Source organism: Vanellus vanellus (assembly GCF_965231255.1).
Source record: "Vanellus vanellus genome assembly, chromosome: 1".
Classification (NCBI taxonomy): Eukaryota; Metazoa; Chordata; class Aves; order Charadriiformes; family Charadriidae; genus Vanellus; species Vanellus vanellus.
The window spans coordinates 47,207,256-47,229,898 of record NC_138905.1 but is presented as its reverse complement, the minus strand read 5'-3'; the positions used below and the strand labels follow the sequence as shown (position 1 = coordinate 47,229,898).

General features: G+C 33.4%; 1 protein-coding gene across 1 annotated transcript in view; it reads right to left on the bottom strand.

Moving 5' to 3' along the window:
- The window catches only part of LRRIQ1 (leucine rich repeats and IQ motif containing 1), a gene marked incomplete at both ends in the record, with an annotated part of 110,640 nt that overhangs the window by 5,172 nt on the left and 82,825 nt on the right, over window positions 1-22,643 (bottom strand). Inside the window, 3 exons of the mRNA XM_082497432.1 lie at window positions 9,450-9,570; window positions 14,561-14,621; window positions 16,201-16,333. Coding sequence (XP_082353558.1) covers window positions 9,450-9,570; window positions 14,561-14,621; window positions 16,201-16,333 — 315 coding nt within the window. The remainder of the gene's footprint in view (window positions 1-9,449; window positions 9,571-14,560; window positions 14,622-16,200; window positions 16,334-22,643) is intronic.

Here is a 22,643-nt window from a genome sequence, read left to right as displayed (position 1 = left end):
AATAGTGAAGTGGGATCAAATTTATTTTTTTTAAGTTGTATTGCATACATGAAAACAAAAATATATTTACTGTATTGCAATTCTACATTAAGTTTATGTATTTCACACTTACATTTGAATAACACTGAGTAGCCTCAGGAGCATCTTAAATGAAATCCCACATAATATATAAAGATATATGTCCTTTCCATATGGAGATTTAAAGATAAAACATACTCATGATTTTTTTTTTTTTTGTAAGCAAACTATTATTTTTTTCTGTAAATCTCCTTGATTTCAAGTTGGTGGGACTAGAGACTAATCTTAAAAATTTATAGAAACAATGAACATAAATATCTTTGTTTATCAAACATTGATGCTGTTCTACTCAGATCATGCTGACAATTACACGCTTGAATAATCTGAACTCTAAAATGTGACTCAGTCACATGAAAGAATTCAGACAGATAAGCGTGTATAAGAATAAGTTATAAACATTTATTAATTGCCGTTTTACACACTTTAAATAAACAACATAATAAACATAATGCTCCAAATATGTTCCTGTAAAATATAACATCTTCCTGACTACCAACAGGACTTTTAGCACCATTGGTTATTAAATCCCAATATTTATTTTGTTTTTCAGCTCATTTCCCCAACTTTGACCATTTAGGATGAAATTTTACATACTGAGTATCTGCCTTTGGCCCAAGTTTTCTGAAAGGACAGTAATTTCTAAGAAAATATCTGAAATATTGATGTTGCCCTTTGCAGAGGGGACTTGAAGTCCTCCAACTAACAGAGCCTTGCTTTTAGGATCTGTCCCAATTTGGATCAAGCATATATAAACTGAAGTTTCTACATGATCGGAGGAGACATTCTTAATTTATTTGGCTATATTCCCTAAAATATCAGCCAGCGTGGAGATGTGCTTTACCATGATGTTACATGGAGCTAAGCAAGACTATTCCTAAAAATAACGTTGAAGATCACGCTAGGTCAAGGAACTTAAGAGCTTCTTGTTTCATGCTCTCTGTGGCAGATGGAGCCTACCTACAGGAACCATGGAGAGGATAAGAACCAAAGCTCCTACAGGAAGGAGGCTGAGAGAGGAGGCAGAGGGTTGGAATTAAAATCTGAGAGAGAAATGAGACTGACTTGGAGTTAAGGTGAGAGAAACTAAGGCTAACTTGGCAAACAAAACCCTGCCATTGCTGGCACAAGAGACTAGAATGACTTGACAAACAGACTGACACTGAGAGCAGAGAGAAAACGTGGGGAAGAAGAAAGTTGTGAATTGGCAAAGGACACAGAGAATAAGTAGATTAAGAGTCTAGACTCAAGATCTGCCTAAATACTACACTAAATCAGGCCAAATTTGGAGGAGATTTAAACTAGGAAATGATGAATCTGAGGAATACTGGCAAGGAGTAGCTGGATACAAAAGGGTAGAGACAGAGAGAGGAAAAAGGTAATCAGACAAGGATCTGTGGAAACAAACAAAAGACTCAATGACAACTGTAGAAAAGAAGCCCAAGAGTGGGTAGGAGAGGAAGCTTATGGTGGAATAAGAAGTTGGAGGAGAAGAAATAAAAATTGTTTGCAGTAAAATAAAGGATTAGGAAACACAAGTGTGGAAAAGTAGCAATGAGAAAGAGACAAATTAGAGGGAAAAAAAAAAACATGGAAAGAAAGATTGTCTTGGGGAAAAAAAATCTATGGACACATCTTTGCCATCCAGTGCAACAACTTTGTAGTAGCCCAGCATTCATTACTGGGTCTTTCTGTGCAGTGACTTGAGAAATATTTTTGAAGCTACTTGACAAATGTCCCACAGCAAAGGAAACCTAAAATTGTAATTAGTTATTCATATCATATGACAGAAATTCTTGTGGTGGGTCTAATGGTTCCAAGGTTCCAAGTGGGTATCTAAGTCACCTGTAAGTCAATGTTTCAGAATGGATTTTCTCTTTTTTTTTTTTAACCTGGCTTCTCTTAAAAAAAAAAAAAAACAAAAACGAAAACCAACAACCAACCTAAACCCTAATAAAACCCTACTTTAGTGACACCTAAACCCTACTAAAAGACCATCAGGCTGTAAAATTAAGCACTTAAAATTTAGGAAATGCCTCTGTGTATGTGTTATATAAAGTTTTTGAATTATTTTCCTAATTCAAAACACAGATGATGAAATCACATGAGATAATGTATCATTTTTCTCCCTAGCCTGCTAAATTCAATAAAAGCAAGCTCTAAGTGCCTTTTAAAATCTGCATTCAGGTCATTATTAAAATATGTAACCTCAAAGTGAATTAAGCAGCATCTTGTAAATTATCATTCTGTAGTCTGTTCAAAAAGATTAGGTATGTGCTGTGCAACAGTTAACTAATACATTGAAAAATATATATACATCTCCATAATGATTTCAAACGGTTAGGAAAGCAGTATCTTTCAGCTGTATTTAACAAATAGAAAATAGTTCTGATCCTGTAGAGTATGTCAAATTTGCATGCTTAAGTGTTCTCATTACACAAAATTATACAAGTACATAAGTACTTTCCTGGTCTAGATTTTCTTCTTCTTAATCACACTTACCACGACTCAAATTTTTTAAGTGCTCGGGTGTGAAAATCAATGGAATTACACTGATGAGCAAGGCCTACATGTGTGTTTCCTTAATTTTTTTAACAAATATAAGTTATTAAGATTGCATACTGCAAGAATAGGGAAATACTCAGCTATTGTATCTGTGAATAGAAAAAAAAACAGTAAAAATTCAAAGTTTTTTGCATTGTGTATTAGACGCATGTATCATACTGAAATCTGGCTTAGTGGCTTTGATTAAGACAGGATTTAATCTCAGAAATTCACTTTTACCTACATGACTTTATGTTCAATTTTGAGAGATATCTTATTCTCAAGCAGAAAATATTAAGATAAATAGCTCTCTGCACACATAAACGGTAACACCTATGCTGATTTACTTCAATTTCAAACACAGGATTTATATCTATACCGGAAAGAAATTAATGGTACATACCTGATTTTTCCTAGTTTCATCATTATAAACTGTTGGTTTAATTTTTAATAACATTTGTTGAAGGACTACTGCATTTTTATTGTTACTCGATACGAAATCACCCCAGTTAAGAAAAAAAAAAAATTAGTGAATTTAAGAAACACTGAAAGAATGAGAGTTAGACCTACATTGTCACCATTTATCTTTATTTTGTGAACTAATCATTCCACCATTTGACATACCCCTTGATTTTGTCACCACACTGTAAATAGTTTGTTGTTTGTATGGCTGTACCTGTGTATATCCATCTGTAACATTATTCCTTTGTTGACATGGCAGCTTCCAAATAGTTTATCCAGTTCACAAATGAGGAGGAGGCCCCTTCCCTTGCCTAACAGTTAAACATAATGATGCTATCATCCTTTCATCAGCAGATCCATAAACATTATACAAGGATGGTATATACCATGATTATTATTTCTGCAGATAGGAAAATGGGTGTATACAGATTCAACATGACATTCCTAAAATTAACTAACAGGCTAGTGACAACGCCGGGAAAAAAAGCCAAAACTCTTGAATCTGCAGTGAAATACTTTCTCTCATGTGGCTAAAATGTATCCTATCAGCACCATACATTTACTATACACAGAAAAGTAGGTTTTAGTATCTAAGTTTGCACATGAACAAGTTCCATTGTTCTGTGTATTTTCGCATATAGGACACCAAGGAAAGTTCAGTATACCGAAGAATGTTTAAATTAGAACGAAGAGTACTGTACTGATTTATTAATTTCTAATACAGTGATTTTTCTCACTGATTATTTAAAAGAAAGCATCAATGTCAGCTGACAGATTTGGATGTGGCTCGATATTAAAATTATGAGCTTTATCAACCTGCACCATCAGTTCGCAGGATATGAGTGAGCTCCTGTTTGGAAGTCATTATAGAACTTCAGATTTATATAGAGTTCTGCCACTGCTAAATTATCCCATCTCTCTGCATGTTTTTTTAGCCTAGGTACCATTTTATTCAAAGATGTCTAAGGGTTTCCTGACTGAGGCGATTTTGCATTCTTTCAGCCTCTAACATAGGCTTAATGAGTTTCTGTTTTCTTCTGACCATGTAAATATATGCTATGCTTTAATGTATGGTGGATCGACAGCTTTTTTTCTGAGGCCTATTTTGTATTCTGGTAAGATGTACAGAGGTATCTGCATGGAAAAAATATTATGTTGAAAGGATGTTCAAAACAATATTCATACTTTTCTACTAGGTAGCAAAGTCTGGTAAATTTTAATTACTCATCCATTTTATGCCTTCATTTTCTGAGCAGAAAAATATTAATAGTACGGAGTCATGTCACTGTCTTTTATTGGACAAAATGCTTGTCCACTAACATTTATGTGGTCATAACCAGATGTGACTTACAGAAGAGACAGCTTTATTCCTAAAATTTCGGCAGCAGCTGTGATTGCTAAGGTAAATTGGGTTCAGCCTTTTGCTGATGATAATAAGGAATTTTTACTGTAAATATTCTCCATAAATTTTCATAATTTCTAGACATTTCTAAGGAGAAAGCATAAATTTTACCATTATCTTCTAGGAAGTCTACTAAGCAGGTAAATGCTGAGAAATTGAAAGGACTACTAAATAAGTACCTCCATATTTGATATTTGATCTCATGTTTCTAAGATGTTTCTTACTCAGTTTCTATAACGTGGCAAGCTTCTAATTCAGACTGCATAAGCAAAAAAAAAAAAAAAGGAAAGAAAAAAAGACCACCAGAAATCCCCCGGTAAAATATGAGTAAAGGCATGAAGAGACAGCTTAAAAATGAGATGTTTACTGCACACAGGGAGTTTACAAAACCTAAATGAAAGACAGCAGTTATGGAACTAGAATACATAGACAATACTAATGCTAAGGAGAAAGGAGGAGGAAAGCAGGATTTTTTTTAAAGTGAAGCTGTACCCTACACTGCTTAAAACAAAGTTGAAGACTTTCTAACAACTCTTATTATCAAAAGAAAGGAAGGCAAAAAAAATCAAGGTGGGGGTTCTGCGAGGAAAAATAAGAACTGAAAGATGTAAAAAAGCAAGTGAAAAAAAGTTATTGTGTTTGTTTTTTTTTTTCTTTGAGTTCAAAGTCTTTCCACTGTAAGAAAGGCATTATTAAACGTCATTAATTTAATTTCACTGACTTACAGAATGATAAAGATTGAATTTATCTGAGAAATGAAATTGATAAATGTTTTGCAGTGGAGATAGTATTTATGGGCCATTTTTTGAACTACGAGTGATCAAGGAACAACAAAATTCAGGTCTGTTTTTTTTTTTTTTTTTTTTTTTTTCCCTGGAAAGCAGTGTTTTACTGATATCAGAGGCTCCCTGAAAGACTAGAATTCAGGGAAAACAAGAATTAAGAATTCTAGGCAGTATTTTAGATAACAATTAATTAGAGGTACAGCTCCCATTGCATTCCACTTTCAAATTCTGGTATTTCTGGAAATCTCTGTCAAAAGATTGCAGTTCGCAACACAAGAAGTACAATGAAAATAAAGTTTAAGATTTGCAGAGAACAGAAAACCACAAAATTGTGATGACAGGTAGACAATGTAAATATGTAGGAGACTTATCTGAACGTCCATCATTGGTTGGCCAGAACCAGATTAGGATGATAGCATGGAGTTGATGATTGTCACAGCCTACTCACACCTGGTATTAGTATAAAAAATTCATCCCGTCCAGCTAGCTATACAAAAATAATTACTTAACTTTTAATTCTGGCAAAATATTTCTATGCCCACCTTGCAACTTAGTGCTGACTACACTACCACTGTTCAGGAAAGTATTAAAAAATATATAAACACCAATTAACACCAATATTCATGCAGTTAATAAAAATACCAATGAGTGCAGGACTGATGCTTGAATCTGGCATAACTCTGACTGTAAGCAACTAACCGTCATGGCTCTTGTGTGTGTATTACAGGGAAATTATACATCAAGGAAAAAGAACTTTTTTTCCTGTCCTTTTTTAGAAAGGCCAGGTAAGTTTATGTGAAACTGAAAGGCAGGAAATATAATCGGCAAAAGGTCATTCTAACACACTTTTGCATCTTATTGGCACAAGGTACCACAGAGATTAAGGTCTTAGCAGTGGTCAGACAAGACTGGAGAAAACCCCCCCAAACAACCCACCCCAAAAAACCACCTCAAGAAATTGAGAAGAAAAATTAGTTAACGGGGAGCATAAAGAAATAACTGTAATTTCTGGAATGAACATAAACTAGTATGTTTAAGAACATAACATACTGGCCTTCAATAGAGCCAAGGTCCTAAATTAGATTGGTAACTAATTAGTTTTTCTTTAGGTTATATATATATTTTACCTCTTTTTTTTTTTTTTTAATACAGGGTGAATTTAACCCACAGTCAATTTTCCCTTTGAACATATAACATGGAACCACATCAAATACGTTAAGTACACAAATGCTTTCCTTAAACTAAGATATACTATGTCCACAGCATTTCCTTTATTCCTTAATTAATTTTGTTTTGTCAAGGAACAGAATTAAGTTAGTTTAGGATTAATCTACCCCATCCAGGTTTTTCTGAAACAAATAGTAAATTTGGGTGATAAAAACATTAAAATTCTTTAACCAGGAATTCTAAGAACCCCCCCTTGGAAAATAAGTTCTACAAAAAGTACATCAAAGTTGGGCAGTTTCCCAAAATATTTCTGAAAATCTTGACTTAGCCTTTCTAAAAAACCTCTGAATTAAAGGATAACTTTAAGGCATTGAACGTTTTCTCATTAGAAAAACATGATCATTCATGTACAGTCATGTCCCCGCAATATTTAAAATGCCGTATCACACATGAGGGTTTTTTGAGTAAAAATATCGAAAAATTATTTATCCTGCATCTTTAGACCTCACTTTTCAGTCTGGGGGATCTTGACAATTTATTGATACAACTACTGAATTACAAATTACATATAAGAAACTTATATGATATCCTCAACTAATAGCTCTGATATATACCAATATCCCTCAGTTCTATGGCACAGTTTGCCAAAGACTTCCTACCAATAATGAAAAAGAATTCTGAGCAGCAATCAAGATTAAGGATGTTGCAAAGTGAATTTAGTAACATTTTATTAATTAAAACTTGTCAAATTATTAAGGTTGAATTCTCCTGAAAAAAATGTTGCAAGAACTTGATTTAACAGTTAATTCAAATAGAAGCACCTCTAAGGTCACAGCATTTTTTCTAAGCTCTTCTGTAATACACGTGCAGGCTAACTCAAAGGGAATACACCTACTAAATCCCTAAAATAGTTTCTAGGCTTCTTCATTAGATATTTCAGAGAGCAAAACCAAGAGAGACAATATAACAGGAAAGTATTTTATAATGAATACATAGTAAGTAGAGGCAAATTTCTAATGTTTTCAAATTAAGGATACCACAGGGCTAATAATTTATTTTCAATCATTGAAAAGCAACAGTCTTTGCCAAACAGAACTAATTAATAAACTTATTTATATACTGCATATAAATTGTACAAAGATAATAGTAATGTCTGGTTTTATATATAATATGCATTGCAATTTAATCTATCATCACTGTTTAGTTTCTCAAATCTACGATGAAAAAATTTATATAGATTCACATACGGAAAGTATATAGAAAGGTTTAAGACCTGTGCCTTTTTCCTTAGTTCCTGGACTACTGAAAGGAGAATGAATATGTAATTGCACTGTATAGATGTGTATTTTATGAAAATACCTATACCAAACACTGTAAACTGTCTCTCTGTTTTTCACACTTATGACTCTGCCAGTTGTTCTTTCCTGCTCCTTTCCTAGTCTCTTCTTTTTAAAGGTATAATACAACGACACTTTTTTTTTCTTTACTCTTCCCAAGCTCCTAATGTAGGCAAGTTCTATGTGTTGAAAAAGCTTATTTCTTTTTTTTTTTTTTTCCTGGATGGAGGTATAGTGTAGGTTACAATCTAGACAGCAGTTATACATTAATATGAATGCAGTGTATACTATTTAACTCAGTTATTCAAGATACGCATACATTCCATTCTGAATATATGAATGTAATGATAATTTTGCCATTGACATCAGTAGCTTAGACTTGTCTACCTAAATTCAGGATCTTATCAGTCAGGAATCTCATCTAATTTAAATGGTGGGGCTTCATCACTAGCCAATGGAGAGAAACAGGAAAACTCAGGAGATGATTCATTCTTTTCTAAGACGGCAGGCAGACAGAAAGAATCATATTCTTTCTCCAAGGATGCAATTAACTTAGACTAGGATGATAAATTTTATCTAATCTAATTTTAGGAATCTAAATCCAGTGAGTAAGCATGGACAAATTGTACTCACTGTTATTTTTTGCCTGTGGGGGACTAATACAATGTAAACAAATCTTTACTCCAAAGCCTTTAAAGAGTATGTCAGAAGGATAGAGATATCAAGTATTTTCACGTATTTTCCTTGAATTTTAGTTTGGTTTTCATTGAAAGTGAAAAGTCAGCATATATGAAAACATAATCAAAAAAGAAAATCCAGCAATTACATATCATTTATGAAATAACCTGATTTCTATTTTGACATAAAGCATTTCAAGAAACTTCACTACTTAAACAGTTTTAGGATTTTCAATAATTTTGCCAAATTTATTTAATACTGCTCATATTTTATGTAATATGCATTTTGGGGGTTTGGAGTTTTATTTATTTGGAAAAGATTGTACACAAATGACAAAATATAGTACGTCATATTATTAGAAATATCATAACATTTTCTTCAGTTATATTACACAAAATAAAACATGAAACTTAAAATGCTACCATTTTATGACTTTCGAGTGTTATTTTTTTGCATTTCTTCTATAGATAGGTTCTTTTGTTAATTTGTATAATATTAGAGTGGTAAAAATACAAGGCTTTAAAAAGGTCTTCTGCCATTCAGCTATAGTAAGTTCAGTAGGATGCATATACTTCAAGCATAATTGGCAATGAAAGTGACAGAAATCTGTAGCTTGATAAGGATATGTGTTCTGGTATTCAGTGAACACAAAATGTATTTTACTAACATCTTTTGGGAAAAAAAAAGAAGGAAAACATTAAAAAAAAAGCATTCTGTTTTATAATCTAGAGAAAGGAAAATTTTTTAAGAACTCAATCATCAGAAGACCTAGCGTACGTCACAGGGAACTTCCCGTGGCTTAAAATCACAAGAGGAAAGTCTATTGATATTAATGATGTAATTTTTAACAGAACTGTAGAAAACATATGAAAAGGTTTTAGGTAAGAAAGAAACAGAAAGATCAGTAGCATGTGTAATTAGGGATTCCAAGCACACTCAGTTCCACCTAGCATTTTGAAGTGATCTTTAAAACTGATAATAAAAAAACATATAACTTACTTGAAGATCTTGCTGAATGTCTGTGTGGCTGCTTATTTTTTTCTCTGTTCTCAGTCAAAGCACTTCCACTGGCCATGGAAACAAGGTCTAAATCCGTGTCTTCTCTGCTTACAGGGCTTGCCTGGAAGCAGTGGGAGAGAATGTACACAATCATGAAACAAAATATAACATTTTCTGAATGCAGCTCACATTACCCCAAATAAACAAACAGGGTCTGTCAAACAACCTTCTTCAAAATGATACCACAATCCTTTATTGTTGCTTAGGCTGAACAAATGCACTATGTCAAAGCATTTTTGTAAATAAGAGCCGATCTTAAAATTGTGGTTTGTGATCCGAGTCAGTGCAACAACAAAAGAAAACATTTTAGTACAGTAATTTTGAAGAAAATCAATCTTGCAGACGGCTGATGAAACCTTAAACAGCTTAAGATCATTTACTGACCAGTCTATAATTTAAGTTATAGTTGAATGTCAGAGATGTCATACTGGATTATTTTCTGCAATATTTATGTTTTATCCAGGACACGTATCAGTTCAAACAGTCAAGGGCCCAGTAAGTAATTTAATCTTTTAGTTTTTTGCTAATTAACCATAACCATCAGACAGCATTTTAATTATACTTTAGGTAAGAATATTATCTTAATTATAAAATTCTAACATCCAGTGGTAGCACATTTTGACATGGGGCATGTTACCTGCACATAAATATGGCAAAATAGAAATGAAAATTATATTTCATTTTTGCAATGGGTCCTTGTTTTGGGAACATGTGAGCAAAGGTTAAAAATACCGACCTGGAAGATAACACACACTGTAAATGGCAAATTGCTAGTTTTGCAGAAATGACTTCACGTTTACTCAACAAGAACACCCTTCCCTTTAAATGAAAAGCTACTCAACATCAAAAGCAGCCATCTAACAATGCTGTTGACTAGATACTGAGGGCCAGTAACAATGATGGGGAAGCATCAGACACTGCAGATGAGCGATCTACAAAATCCCCAGCGCAGAGCCCATCAGCTGGCAGTACTGAACATAACGGTTGGACTTGATGATCTTAAAGGTCCCTTCCAACCTCACTAATTCTATGAATTCTATAAACACATACTGAAATTTTCGAGTCTCTGGACCTTCAGAAGTGGAGCCCAGGAGGCAGATTAAGTCATTCCTCTATCTGGGCTGCAAAGCTATAAATCCTTTCAGAAGTTAGGTGTCAGTTAACTGAATGGAGTCGATTTTTATAAAAGCAATCAAACAGTAGAAAAGGAAAGACTATGCTAGTGACGGTGTCACCAAACTTGCATAATATTGTAGTAGCTAGACTGCTTGATCAGGAATCGAGAGACTGGGTCCCAATTCCTTCCTTGAGGGGTTGAAGCCTGCAGCTCCCTTTTTCTCAGGAAAATGCCGTTACTATAAATTTGTAGCCTATTCTGGAGGAGACGATCTCCAGACTTCCTGTTCAAACCAGCTCACTGTACCAAGAGCAGCATTGCACCAATGCAGACAGGCTTTGTAGTCCAGTCTAACTTAGAGAACTCAGATGAAATGGAGACCTGTTCAATTTCTTTGTCCTTATCCAGTCACTGTTTAATGTAAAATTCATGAAAAAGTTCACGCATTTTCAAACCAAAACCTCCAAAGCTACAGAGATTTTACGCTTTTCCTTAGCGACTGCGTACCCTTTGTGTCAGCACAGAACTTTTATCCTTTGTTTTCTGATACTTGCCTTTTATCTGTTTAATGACCATGATTTTAAAGTTTTTTTTTTTTTGCACAGGTAGCAGACTGTATTCTTGCTGTTAATGTCAGTATTTTATTTTCTCTTCCATAGCAGTGTCTAGAAACTTTGAAAAGAGTACCAGTTTTATCCTGCCAACTCTTTGTATTTTTTGCCTTAATATTTACAGTTGCTTTAAGCTTGTGAGAGCTCTGTATGTTCAAAATCTTTAAGTAGAAAGCTTTTAGTCTTTCCTTAGCAGAAATAATGCAATCACTGTGATGCTCAGAGAGATTCAAACCAATGGAACTGATGGCTCTTATTTCCATCTAACCTGTTTCAACACACAGCAGAAGTTTTCAAATGTCCCAATTCCCAAAGACCCAGGAGGCCTCAGTATTTTAAACAACTAACCTTTTCACGGAATTATTATTCAATCCCTGTCATCATAGAACCTGAGGCTTTATCATCTTGTAGACAACAATATTCAGTGTTATGTGATAGATTTTAATAGGGATGTCTGGCTCTCTGATGTAAAATATTTGTTATTTTTTTTCAAATAAAGAGAAGTGTTTTCACCCAATTACAGTCAGAGTAATATTTAAGGTTGTATTAATCACTGGAGCAAACTTAATTTCAGGTTTGTAAAGAACCTGGTTGAAAGTCCTCTGAAGTTAATTAAAACCTTCTCTTTTACATTTATAGCTTAGAGCCAAAAATTTGGAAGAAATTTAAGATACTGGTACACTTTTTCACAGAGTGCAGTATTGGACTTCTATCTGTAGTCATCACCATATTTAACTTTTCAGACTTTTTGCCCTTAATTTTATTACTACAAAACTTTTTTTTTTTTCCAAGTAATTGGAAATTAATTTCAATAAGGAGGAATCTTTGCCTTGAATACAACTCTGCATCTGAATATTTGTCTATTCCTATGCTAAATTATCAAGTTATTTTGTTAACCTCCAAGGTAAAAAGTGCTTTTAAATTCAAGTTATATCTTAATGCTTTGGAGATACTGATTAATAGCGAAGTGGTTAACCATATAAGTAACTTAAAACTACATAAAAAGATGAATCAGGAAGTCTATCCTGCTTGTCATTTAGCAAAATCATATTAATTTCAAGTGCCCAATTTAAATTGTAAGTCAGCATACCTTCCTAAGCAGTTATGTAGCAGTAGTAGTAGTAAGCAAAATCATCAAAATAATCAAGATTAATATAATAAGGTCTTAGATTTACTGCAGGTTACTACATAGGGTTTATTGCCCAATGAGAAGGACTAAGACTTTGTTGTTAATAAACAACCATTGAAGTAAAATTTTGTATCCATGAAAAAGAATGTCTTAAATTATTGGAATGTGCACAAATATCAGTTAGAAAATTATACTAATTTAGTACTTTCAGAATGCAGGCTTATGTAACACATACAAATGAGGGATCTTATTACATACCGGGAAACTTTATGATCAAGCTTATGACATACGAATAAACTACTGGAAATGGCCAGGAATGTTTTCCTCTTCCAATGATTTTTTTTTTTTTTTAATGTATATTTTCCTCTTTCTTTCAGTTTACCAGAACTTTTCCTACTTTTTGATAATGATTGCAGCTAAGCATTAACTTCATTTTTGTCATGATTTCATAGCTTTTAACTGTGTTACTCTGCAAAAGCATTAGGAGTATATTCACATTTCAACCTTTAAATGTTAAGAGAACCCGTATAAATTTTAAAACCATAATTCTCTAGCTCTCTATGTGTACAACCACATCATTATTTCATTGCCTATATAGTAATGCTTTCTACATTAGATATACATTTTATTCCTTTTTTGATTTTTTGACCTCCTATTGCATTTTTCTCTGTATTTCATTCATGTGGAACAGCTATGTAATTATGTGGCACAGGCTGTGACAATCCCATAACATTGCCAGTTATGTGGGCACACCACATAATACTGTTGTGGGATTACAGCAGTATTTTGTGGACAAAACTGCTTATTGTAAATAAGATACAATCTACCTTTGTGCACATATGCTTACCGATAATTACATAATGTGTAATTTAGATAACGTTATTAGATTATGATTTGCTCAAATTAGGGCAATTACTGTTTTAGACTTTACCTAACAAATAACTATTAGTGCTGCTGCAACCAAAGCCCATCACAATGGTCACCCGGTTCATGATTTCAGACACTAAACTTTAACAGCAACCTAAGAACTGGACACACCCCACACCAGAGAAAAATCTTTGACAAAGTCTGACTTAAAGAAAACAGTAATAGTAACATCTAGGTCTTAAAAGTATTTTTTCAACAGTGAATTTTAGAAAAGTTTATGGAAGCATTTCCAAAAAATGGCATTTTCCTATGCGTATTGCATAGGTGGTGAAGCTAAGGAAAACAGACGTTAGAAAGCACCAAGATTGCTCAGAGTACAGAAAGAGGCATATGACACTTCATCTAACTTGGAAATACTTTTTATGCAACATTTTACATTATGTATATAAGACACTGATTCTGTATAGTTTGTAAGTTTTTGCCCCAGTTTTTTAACCCCCACATAACTATATCAACAAAGTATGTTTGTGTGTGTGTGTATATATATATGTAGAGAGAGAGCATAAATTGGCCTCTAGGCATCATAATACTGCTCACTATCAAAGGAACTTTTGGGTATCTCTGACACTGAGTCTTTTCATTTTGTAAATCTTCAGATTGTTAAATTGCTCATATTCCCCCTGCTGCCAACCTAAAGAACTACCCATTTCAGAAAATACAATTTATTTTTTTTAAAATGCTGCAAAGAAAAGAATGAGTCGTGAAAAGAGTAGAGGGCATTTTATGATGTAAAACCTGCAGAAAAGAAATTGTAGGAATATGTCTGAATTTATATACCGTTTTTAATAATGGACTACGCTAGTCCAACTTACTGTCTTTTAATAAATGACACTGTGGGCATATTAGAATGATTTAGGTATGTGACTTCCAGAACTTAAGAACATTTAAACTTGTCTAATTGACAAGAACACACGTTTTCAGTCAATAATGTAACTAGTGCTGACCCATATTTAAATTTTTTAAACATTTTTTAAAAGGTTGATTTAGAAGCTTTAAGAAACACACAGTAGCATTTGATGTCTTAAAAAACAAAACCAGTATCAGATTATGAAACTAGAACCCTATGTACACACACGGCTTCTTGTGCTCAAACATTTTCTTCTGATCTCCATCAATGGGCGACTTGATTGCCAAATAGAGACAACATTAAAGAATTATACTCAATCAAAAAAAATCCCCTGGTTGTTTTTACACCAAGTATGCGTTTGGAAACACCATCAAGGCATAGCTGAATTCTGAAAAATCCCACAAGGAAACGACTTCTTACCACAAGTTGTACTCGTCTACTGTCACGTATCGCAGGATCTAACTCAGGCAAAAAAGGACAGCTGGGAAAAATGTAGAATAGAAATTTCAATAAATCCCACTGTACTGGGTTCACTAAAATACATGAACAGAATCTTTTCCTGGCAGCACTCCTGCTTTAGGAGAAATTATACTACTTAAAATAATTCCATGGTTAAGATGCAATGGAATAATTAAGATTAATTGATAATGTTAAAGCATCAGTGTAATTAATATAAAAATGTTTCTACTTAACATTAAAATCAAGATGTTATTAACAACCAATAGTGTTTATTCCTATGACAGGATACTAATTTAAAACTATAAATATCAATAAATGCAACCATGCATGAATTTTTGCACATACTGACATAAATTACAGCCAAATCAGTTGTTACATTACTTTATATAGGAATAAAATTGTTTTCAGTTACATAAATGTATCAGCTGTTCTAAACAGTCCCAATGGAGATCAGTGGGACTTCTGCCACATTTAAAAATGGTATCATAATCTTAAGAAATGTCAGTACAAATACTAGTGCATAGCACACACCTGCAGAGGTAACATAATAACATTTGAAAAAATTCTTTTATAAATTTCCATGTCTTCTTACTTTCAAACATCATTACATGTTCTGCTCCAGTGTTTTCATTCAAATTAAAAGTCATGACAGTTATCTTAAACAACCACTTGGAGTGTTTCACTATTGTGGAACACAACCGACAGATAAATATTTTGTAAGGAATATGTGCTGCATATACTTCCTACAGTCATTGATACAATTTAGAAATACGGAGTATTTTTCCATACAAAACATAACAATATGCAGTTCATTTCATTACAAATTAAATTTTTTAATGAAAATTTTTAATGAAAATAAAGTTAAAATGCTTACACTAAATCCATTGCTTGCCTACTGACACCTTGTTTGGTTTTATTAGAGGTGCTTGGCATTGTGTCTACTAATGACTTCACTAAGATATCAATGGTTTATATTGAATTTATGACCAAAATATACTTACTATGTCTTTCTGTTAGTTTAGGGAATGAGATTAACCTTTTCTTTAACTGTATTGATATTTTATGTGTTCAATAACCAAAATTAAATATAGAAGGAACATGTTTACAACATTTTACTAAAGTATACTACAGACATGTAGAAGTTGGGTTTATGTTTTGAAGACAAAATATAAATACATACTACCTAGTTAAAAAGTGGGGTTTTTACTTCCTTAATTAAATCTAACAATAGAGGTAATGTTACAGTTAATCTAATTACATAAAATCACAATATATACCAATAAAGTTATAAAATATAGGATGAATAAGCACTTTTTTCTATACTTTTTACAATATAAGAAACAATTCATTGCTAGCATAAAGGTACGTAGATATTTATCGTAAGATTCTGCACTGTGTATCATTTCATTATCACTGTGGAAGAAGTACCTGTACAATGACTACTAAACCAATTCTAAAGGGTACCATGCTTGGGACCTGGAAATACGGTGTACTGTCTGCTAGCTACAAAATCATGTTTGTTTTAGAACTATTAACCCAGGTTTCACTTTACAAGATAAATTTAAAATGAAAAAAAATCTAATTTAAAGCAATGACCTCACCACTTCATATGTTTGGAACTGGCTGCTTCACAATCCAAAAGCTGTGTATGAAGCCACTGGTATGTAAAGTCTTTTCTCCTTTGTAATTTCTCATCTAAAGTAGTATCCAGCTGAGCAAATTCTTCTTTTTTACCTGGGGATGAAAAAAGATACTCCTGTCTTTCATTATTATCTTAAAATATCACATTTTTTTAAGCTTCCTCAGATAAACTTTGAGCATATTGCCTTTTACAAAAAAAAAAAGGCAATTACTTCCTTTTCTTGCAGAGAGTCCAACCAACTTAAATTTCTTCAGATATATTTAAGAAATACTTTAAAATCATTTTTTAATTTTATGGTTTATTTATTCTTTTGGGATCAAATATTGGCCTTTTGGATAAATTTGTTTCTATGGGGAAGTAAGGTTCTCCTTTATTCTGAAACATACATGGAAATACATACTATACACAAATTGCTTGTCACAGCCTCTGTGAATGTTGCTTACTGTGCTAGCTCTATGCTTAAAAATACACATTCATGTATATTTATAATTCTATTTACCAATCTATGAGGTAAAAAAATCACCATTATATGCAAGACCCGACACAAGGCAGTCTTATTCCTCTGATCTATCTTTTACTGATATGATCTATTAAGACACTTTAATGGCACTTTCTGACATTGAATTTCAAAGCAATTGTGTGCATAAATTAAATTATTTTTCACAAATGACTAGCTACTTTTGGATCACAAAAGACACACAAAGACAGAGAATAAAATAGCGACATTATGAAAAAAAGCTGTACAATTCTGGAGACCCTTCAGTTTTTGGGACCATTCTGGTGAATACCAAATACATTCTGAAGTGTAAGGAAAGGGATGATTGATAGAGTTGGAAGAGCCTGCAGAGGAAGCATCATTGTTGCATAGGCACATTCATGGATTAGAACAGCTTTCTATTTTCTGTCCTTATACATCCATTTTATAAGTTATGAGATGTCTTTTTGGCACCTTTGACTCGGGGCTTTTATGAGACAGCAGAAAACTTTTTTTTTTTTGTACAGAAGTTTTTTGTTTTTCTCTTCAATGTCATTTCAGATGACACTGAATTATGCTCCCTCTTGCTGATTATTCTTTTTTTTCCTTTCAAAGATTTGTCTTTCTCTCAGAGATAGGTGAATTTAACAGCTACTAGAAGTTGCTTAGTAAACTGTAGAGGTATACCTGTCCTTTTGCACTTGAACCAGCAATGATCATAGGTCACTTCACTTTGAATCAAGTCTATTCGCCCACTATGGCAATATTTAACTATCAATTACTGTAAAAGGAGGCAAGGGGATGTCAGAACTGCCTTTAAGGTGAATGGTTTCCTTATACTCCTTATTGTAAGCCTTAGTTTACATTCATGTTTTGACAACATTAACTGAAGTTACAGGCTATTCACCAACTCACTTTTTAAGAGGTTTTCTACATTACCTGTAGTATTTTTTAAACTTATCCTTCTGTAACAATTATAATCTATTTTGCATAAGCTGCAAAACATAGTTCCTCACTTGCATTTTACCTGTCTTTGCAGTGAGCTCATTGATTTAATCTTTTAGCTCCAAGGGAATATTGTTAAAGCATCGTAGCTTCTTATTTCATTGTCTGAAACACAAGTGTGTTTTGGCTGTGCTCTCCATTTATCTTGGTATAGAGAATCTCTACTCGAAGCACATCCATTCCTTAGGCTGAACATGTTCAATTGCCAAACCCATAATTAGCCCGTCAAAATTAGGCAAGGTCCTGGTCCAGAATATGAAGTCACATATGTCTTGCTAGTGACTCACAGATTACAATTTAGGCAGAAGAATTTATCCTCAGTTGTAAAGAACTTTCATTTACCTCCCTAGGAAGACAGTGAACGAAAGCTTGGATGGACAGTCACTGTATCTACCCAAATGAGGTTGTGAGGGCTGACTATGAGGTTGTGAGGGCTGACTAAAAGGGTCAGGCAGTGAACTGCTTAAGCAATGCCTATATTAAAATACAGAGTCCCAATTACAGAGTTCATCACTTTTCTTAATTAAAGTGGGAAACATTTATTCTTTTCTACATTTATGATATTGCTTTCCCCTGTTCTTGGTTCAGGAGTACAGTTTTCTGACCTTTACATGTTGAAAATTTATAGGTTCCAAGTCTGCAACATGCTGGTACCCTTACAGATCTTCAGATGAAGAAGATGCTAATTTATAACAGGAGTAAGAAACATTCTGCATGACTTCATAAGAGCCTTCTGCATATGTTCTCCAGTGAGTGCTAATTCCCCAAGAAATTATCTTTAGTTTTTCTTAATTTGTATTTACATAAAAGTTGGTCCAGTATTACCATCTTTCTCAGGAGAATTACTTGTTTCTATTAAAAGGATCAGCATTATTTACGTATTTACTGAAATGTTTGTTACCTTTTCCTTCATTAAAAGGGAAATCAATGTAGTGATTTAAAACCAGTATTAGAAGTTCATGTCTGAGTCTGTGTGTCAGTGATGGTCAAAAGAAGATGCGCATACAATAAGCTATGATAAAACTTACAAAAAATTGAATACTTTTAACTTGGCAAGCTATTTTTGCAAAATGTTTGTTAATAATTTGCCTTAGTTGCAGTTTGAATTTTTGACTGAATTATGTTTGAAACACGACTGGTTTCATAGAATACTATTTTATTTTATTTTTATTTTATTTTTATTTATTTTTGCATGTTAATTATCAAAACATTATTGAAACAAGAAAGTGACCAAAATAATAGTGCACATAATAGATTTTTTTTTCCTTAAAATTATATATGCTATTAAGCAGAGTATTCTTGTTCCATATTAGTGTTAATAGTGTTTTTTTTTTTTCTCAAAGGGGCGGACACTGTTCAATAATTTGTTTAATAATGCTACAGAAAACTAATCTATTTTCGTATTTGGAACATACCCATATTCTTACTTTTTACTAGTAACATCTCTCTTATGAAAAAATACTATGTTATGAATTAAACCACAGCATTATGACTTTCTATTCCACTTATGAACTTCACGTGTTTGAGGATCTGGTGTATCAGTATCATTAACATGCATTTGCTTGATAGCTTTCTCAAATTAGGGCTCTGGGTTTTTTAAAAACCTGGACCTGATTTTGTAGAAGTACTAACACTCACAAATTCCACAGAAGTTCCAAAGAGCTGTAAGCATTCTGCATCTTTGAAATGGATCAGACCTATAATGTTTAATTGTTAAACCCAGACAACTCTTAGAATATCAAAGAAAAAAGGAATACATCAAAGAAGGCACAACTCTGTCAAAAACCAAATTAATCTCAGAGGTATTTAAAGTACCGTACCCTCATTAGATTATCACTTCTAAGCTTTCAATATTTTTGACTTTCTTTTTTTTATGACACACATTAATAATTTAAGATTGGAACAGTCTTACATTTGGCATTAATACAGTAATGATTTTTAGGTGTTGTCAATTAATCATCCACACACATATTCTCCACTTAGGCCAGATCCAATGCAGCTTTCAGGAGCACCTACTTCCATTTTTCTACAGAATTTGGGCATCTAAGTAGGGAGAACTTATTCAGAAGAGCCTGGGCACCTGAAATCTCCTTGGAACTGAACATCACAGCAAAATAACAAATTGTTTTCTACGTCCCCAAATTAACATGCAAACCCATAAGAACCTGAACTTTGGGATGCAGAAAAATGTCATCCTCTATCTATCAAATTTGTTTGCTGGTATGCTCCGAGACAGCATGACTCATGTTCAGTTTAAAACATAGATGCTACTTAGGCACTTTAAATTAGACTCTCTCTAGATAATCCATTCTGTGAGTTAAAGGAGAAGGACTAAGAATCTGTGAACTACGTCTGGTGAAGTGCCCTAAATTCTAGATAGAGTCAGTTTTCTTCTCATAGGTTTTTCTTCAAGATTGATGCATCTTGTGACTGCTGTAGCAGTCAGCTTTAAAAAGAGGATCGAAACATACCCAACAGGAATAGCTTGGCACGCGGAAGCTGGAGAGTCAAATCGCACTAGGCTAAGGAGTATCTGAAACCAGTTTCCCACTGCTGAAGGAGTACCTCATACCCACGTTCCCCTGTGCTAAGGCAGGTGTTCCTAACCGCAAGCCAGTACACAAGAAGATGGTTATACAATGTCTACATTCAGGGCGATCTTTCAGATTTTGCATTTTAGTTTTCAGATTCTATGCCCAGGAAACACCGATCCTGATTCTTGTAAATCCCAGTTAGCTACTGAACTCTTTGCCAATTTATATGCAAAAGGATGCTGAGGTACCTGATTCAACACAGTGATTTTTTTTTTTTTCAAATCTATTTGTTGATGACGGCAAGATAAAAGGTCTAGCTTTAATATGTCATATGTTTCTTGAAACAGAGAAATATGTGGAGAAGTCCGCACTGCATCCAACCTTTTACAGTTAAATTTTGTGTTTAGAGTTCAAAACTTGCTTCATACAGAGTACAATACAAATAAAGTAAGAGACTAAGAAAACTAAGACATACAATGTGAAAGAAGGGCTTAGAATTTCCTCAGCATTCTAAGTTTTCCTCCCTTATTATAAAAAATCTGTGGCCAGAGTTAATTTTCCCAATACGTATTCTGGAAATCGTGCTTTTAATATAGGAATTAAGTAGCTGATCTTGGGTATATAATTAATGTCTATGCTATTAATACATTGAAATTTTTCTTCTCTGTCAGTATTCTGGTACACATTACTGGTCAGCAACATACGTTACGAGGTTGTGTATGTGTGAGTCTGTGTATCAGTGCACAAAACTCTATGAAAATATTATTCTGAATGAAAATTAAAATTATTTATATCTTGCGACGATTTTTATAACTTCTGCTGTTTTCTGTAAAGTCATGTTATAACACACACTAATAAATAATCTTGAAATCCCAAACCTAAAATCCAACTTTTAATCTCATTTTCTCCATATATTAATCAACAAACAAAATGGCATTATTTCTGTCACAATCTGTATAATACAGTCAGAACAGAAAGCAAGAACAACATGAGTAATAACATTGCTACCAAGGCAAGAAACTGAAGAATTTGGAAACAGGAAAATAGCAGTAATAAAAAACCCACAACAATCCCCCCACCCCCACCCCCAAATCCATCCAGAAATTTATAGCAAAATGTAAGAGAAATGAAAGAAATTTCTTCTCTTCCACAAAAAGCTTGACACACTTGTCAGAAGTCTACTTTGTCAGAAGTCACTAAATACACCGAAGCACTACATAGGAATCACTACATGCCCAGAATACTGGTTTTGGAAAAAGAATGGTATTTAGAGTGGTCTTCAGCATGCTCACAGGTACTCAGTGAGTACATTTATATTAGCAATATACATAGGACTTCCAGACAGTTGGTAGTATCACGTGGCAGTAATTGATACAGAGTTCTTTTCACTTAAAATTATAGTATCTCCAGATAATGTTTGTTTATCTACAACTCAGGGCTGGAATTTTCAAATAGTGAAACAAATACATTTCTACTTCAAAAACACAGAAATTTGTTTGTGACACAGCTATACTGCACAGATTAGTTAATTTAGATGTTACATTTTCATCTGAGTAACTTTTGACTAAATCTAGTAGGACTCTAGGACTAGAATGAATGAAATAAAAATATAGCAGTGTCTGAGTGAGTTCACAGCTGAATAAAAGATAAAATAGAACATTTTCAGAAGAATACCACATCAGGTTATGACACGCAAAATTTCTTGATGCTTAAAAATGCATTATCAATTACATCACAAGGAGTTTTGAACATAGGAGTGCCGATCAACGCACAAGAGCATGTCTTTCAAAAATTATAAAAGCCATTAGCGAAAGGAAAAAAAAATATTTCTGAGGGTTTTTTTTGTAAAAACTGTGCCATGTTTCTCTTTTTAGCAGGTATTTCAGATTTTTTTCAGACTATAAATAAAGTCTACTGTATTACTATTCCATCTGCAAACCTCCTTCTCTTCTCTAATCTCTTCATCTGCTATTGTAATCATCTCCTTTTCACCACATGACTGTTCCTGACCTCACCCTCACACCCATTCTTCCTGCTCGGAATCCAGGTATTCACCACACTCTCAGTTCAGACCATAGTCTTTATTTTGGCTGTCCTTTTTCTCCCTGTTTTCATTTCTGGTTTTTGCTGTCTTTTACACTGTGCTCTATTTCTGGGTGATTAACACCAGTAATAAAGCTTCACCTACTTCGTTCATCCTGCTTCAGTGGTTACCACTTTTCAGCCTGTGCTTTCTGTGTTATCTCTTCGATGTCTTATTATTAGATTACGTAAAAGCTGAACCCTTTCACTGAGCTTTCTAAACCACTGAAACTGCACAGATTTCAGCTTCTGAATTCAAGGAAAACAGGATTTCGTACTTGGGCCTTGTCACACATTCCTTTCTAT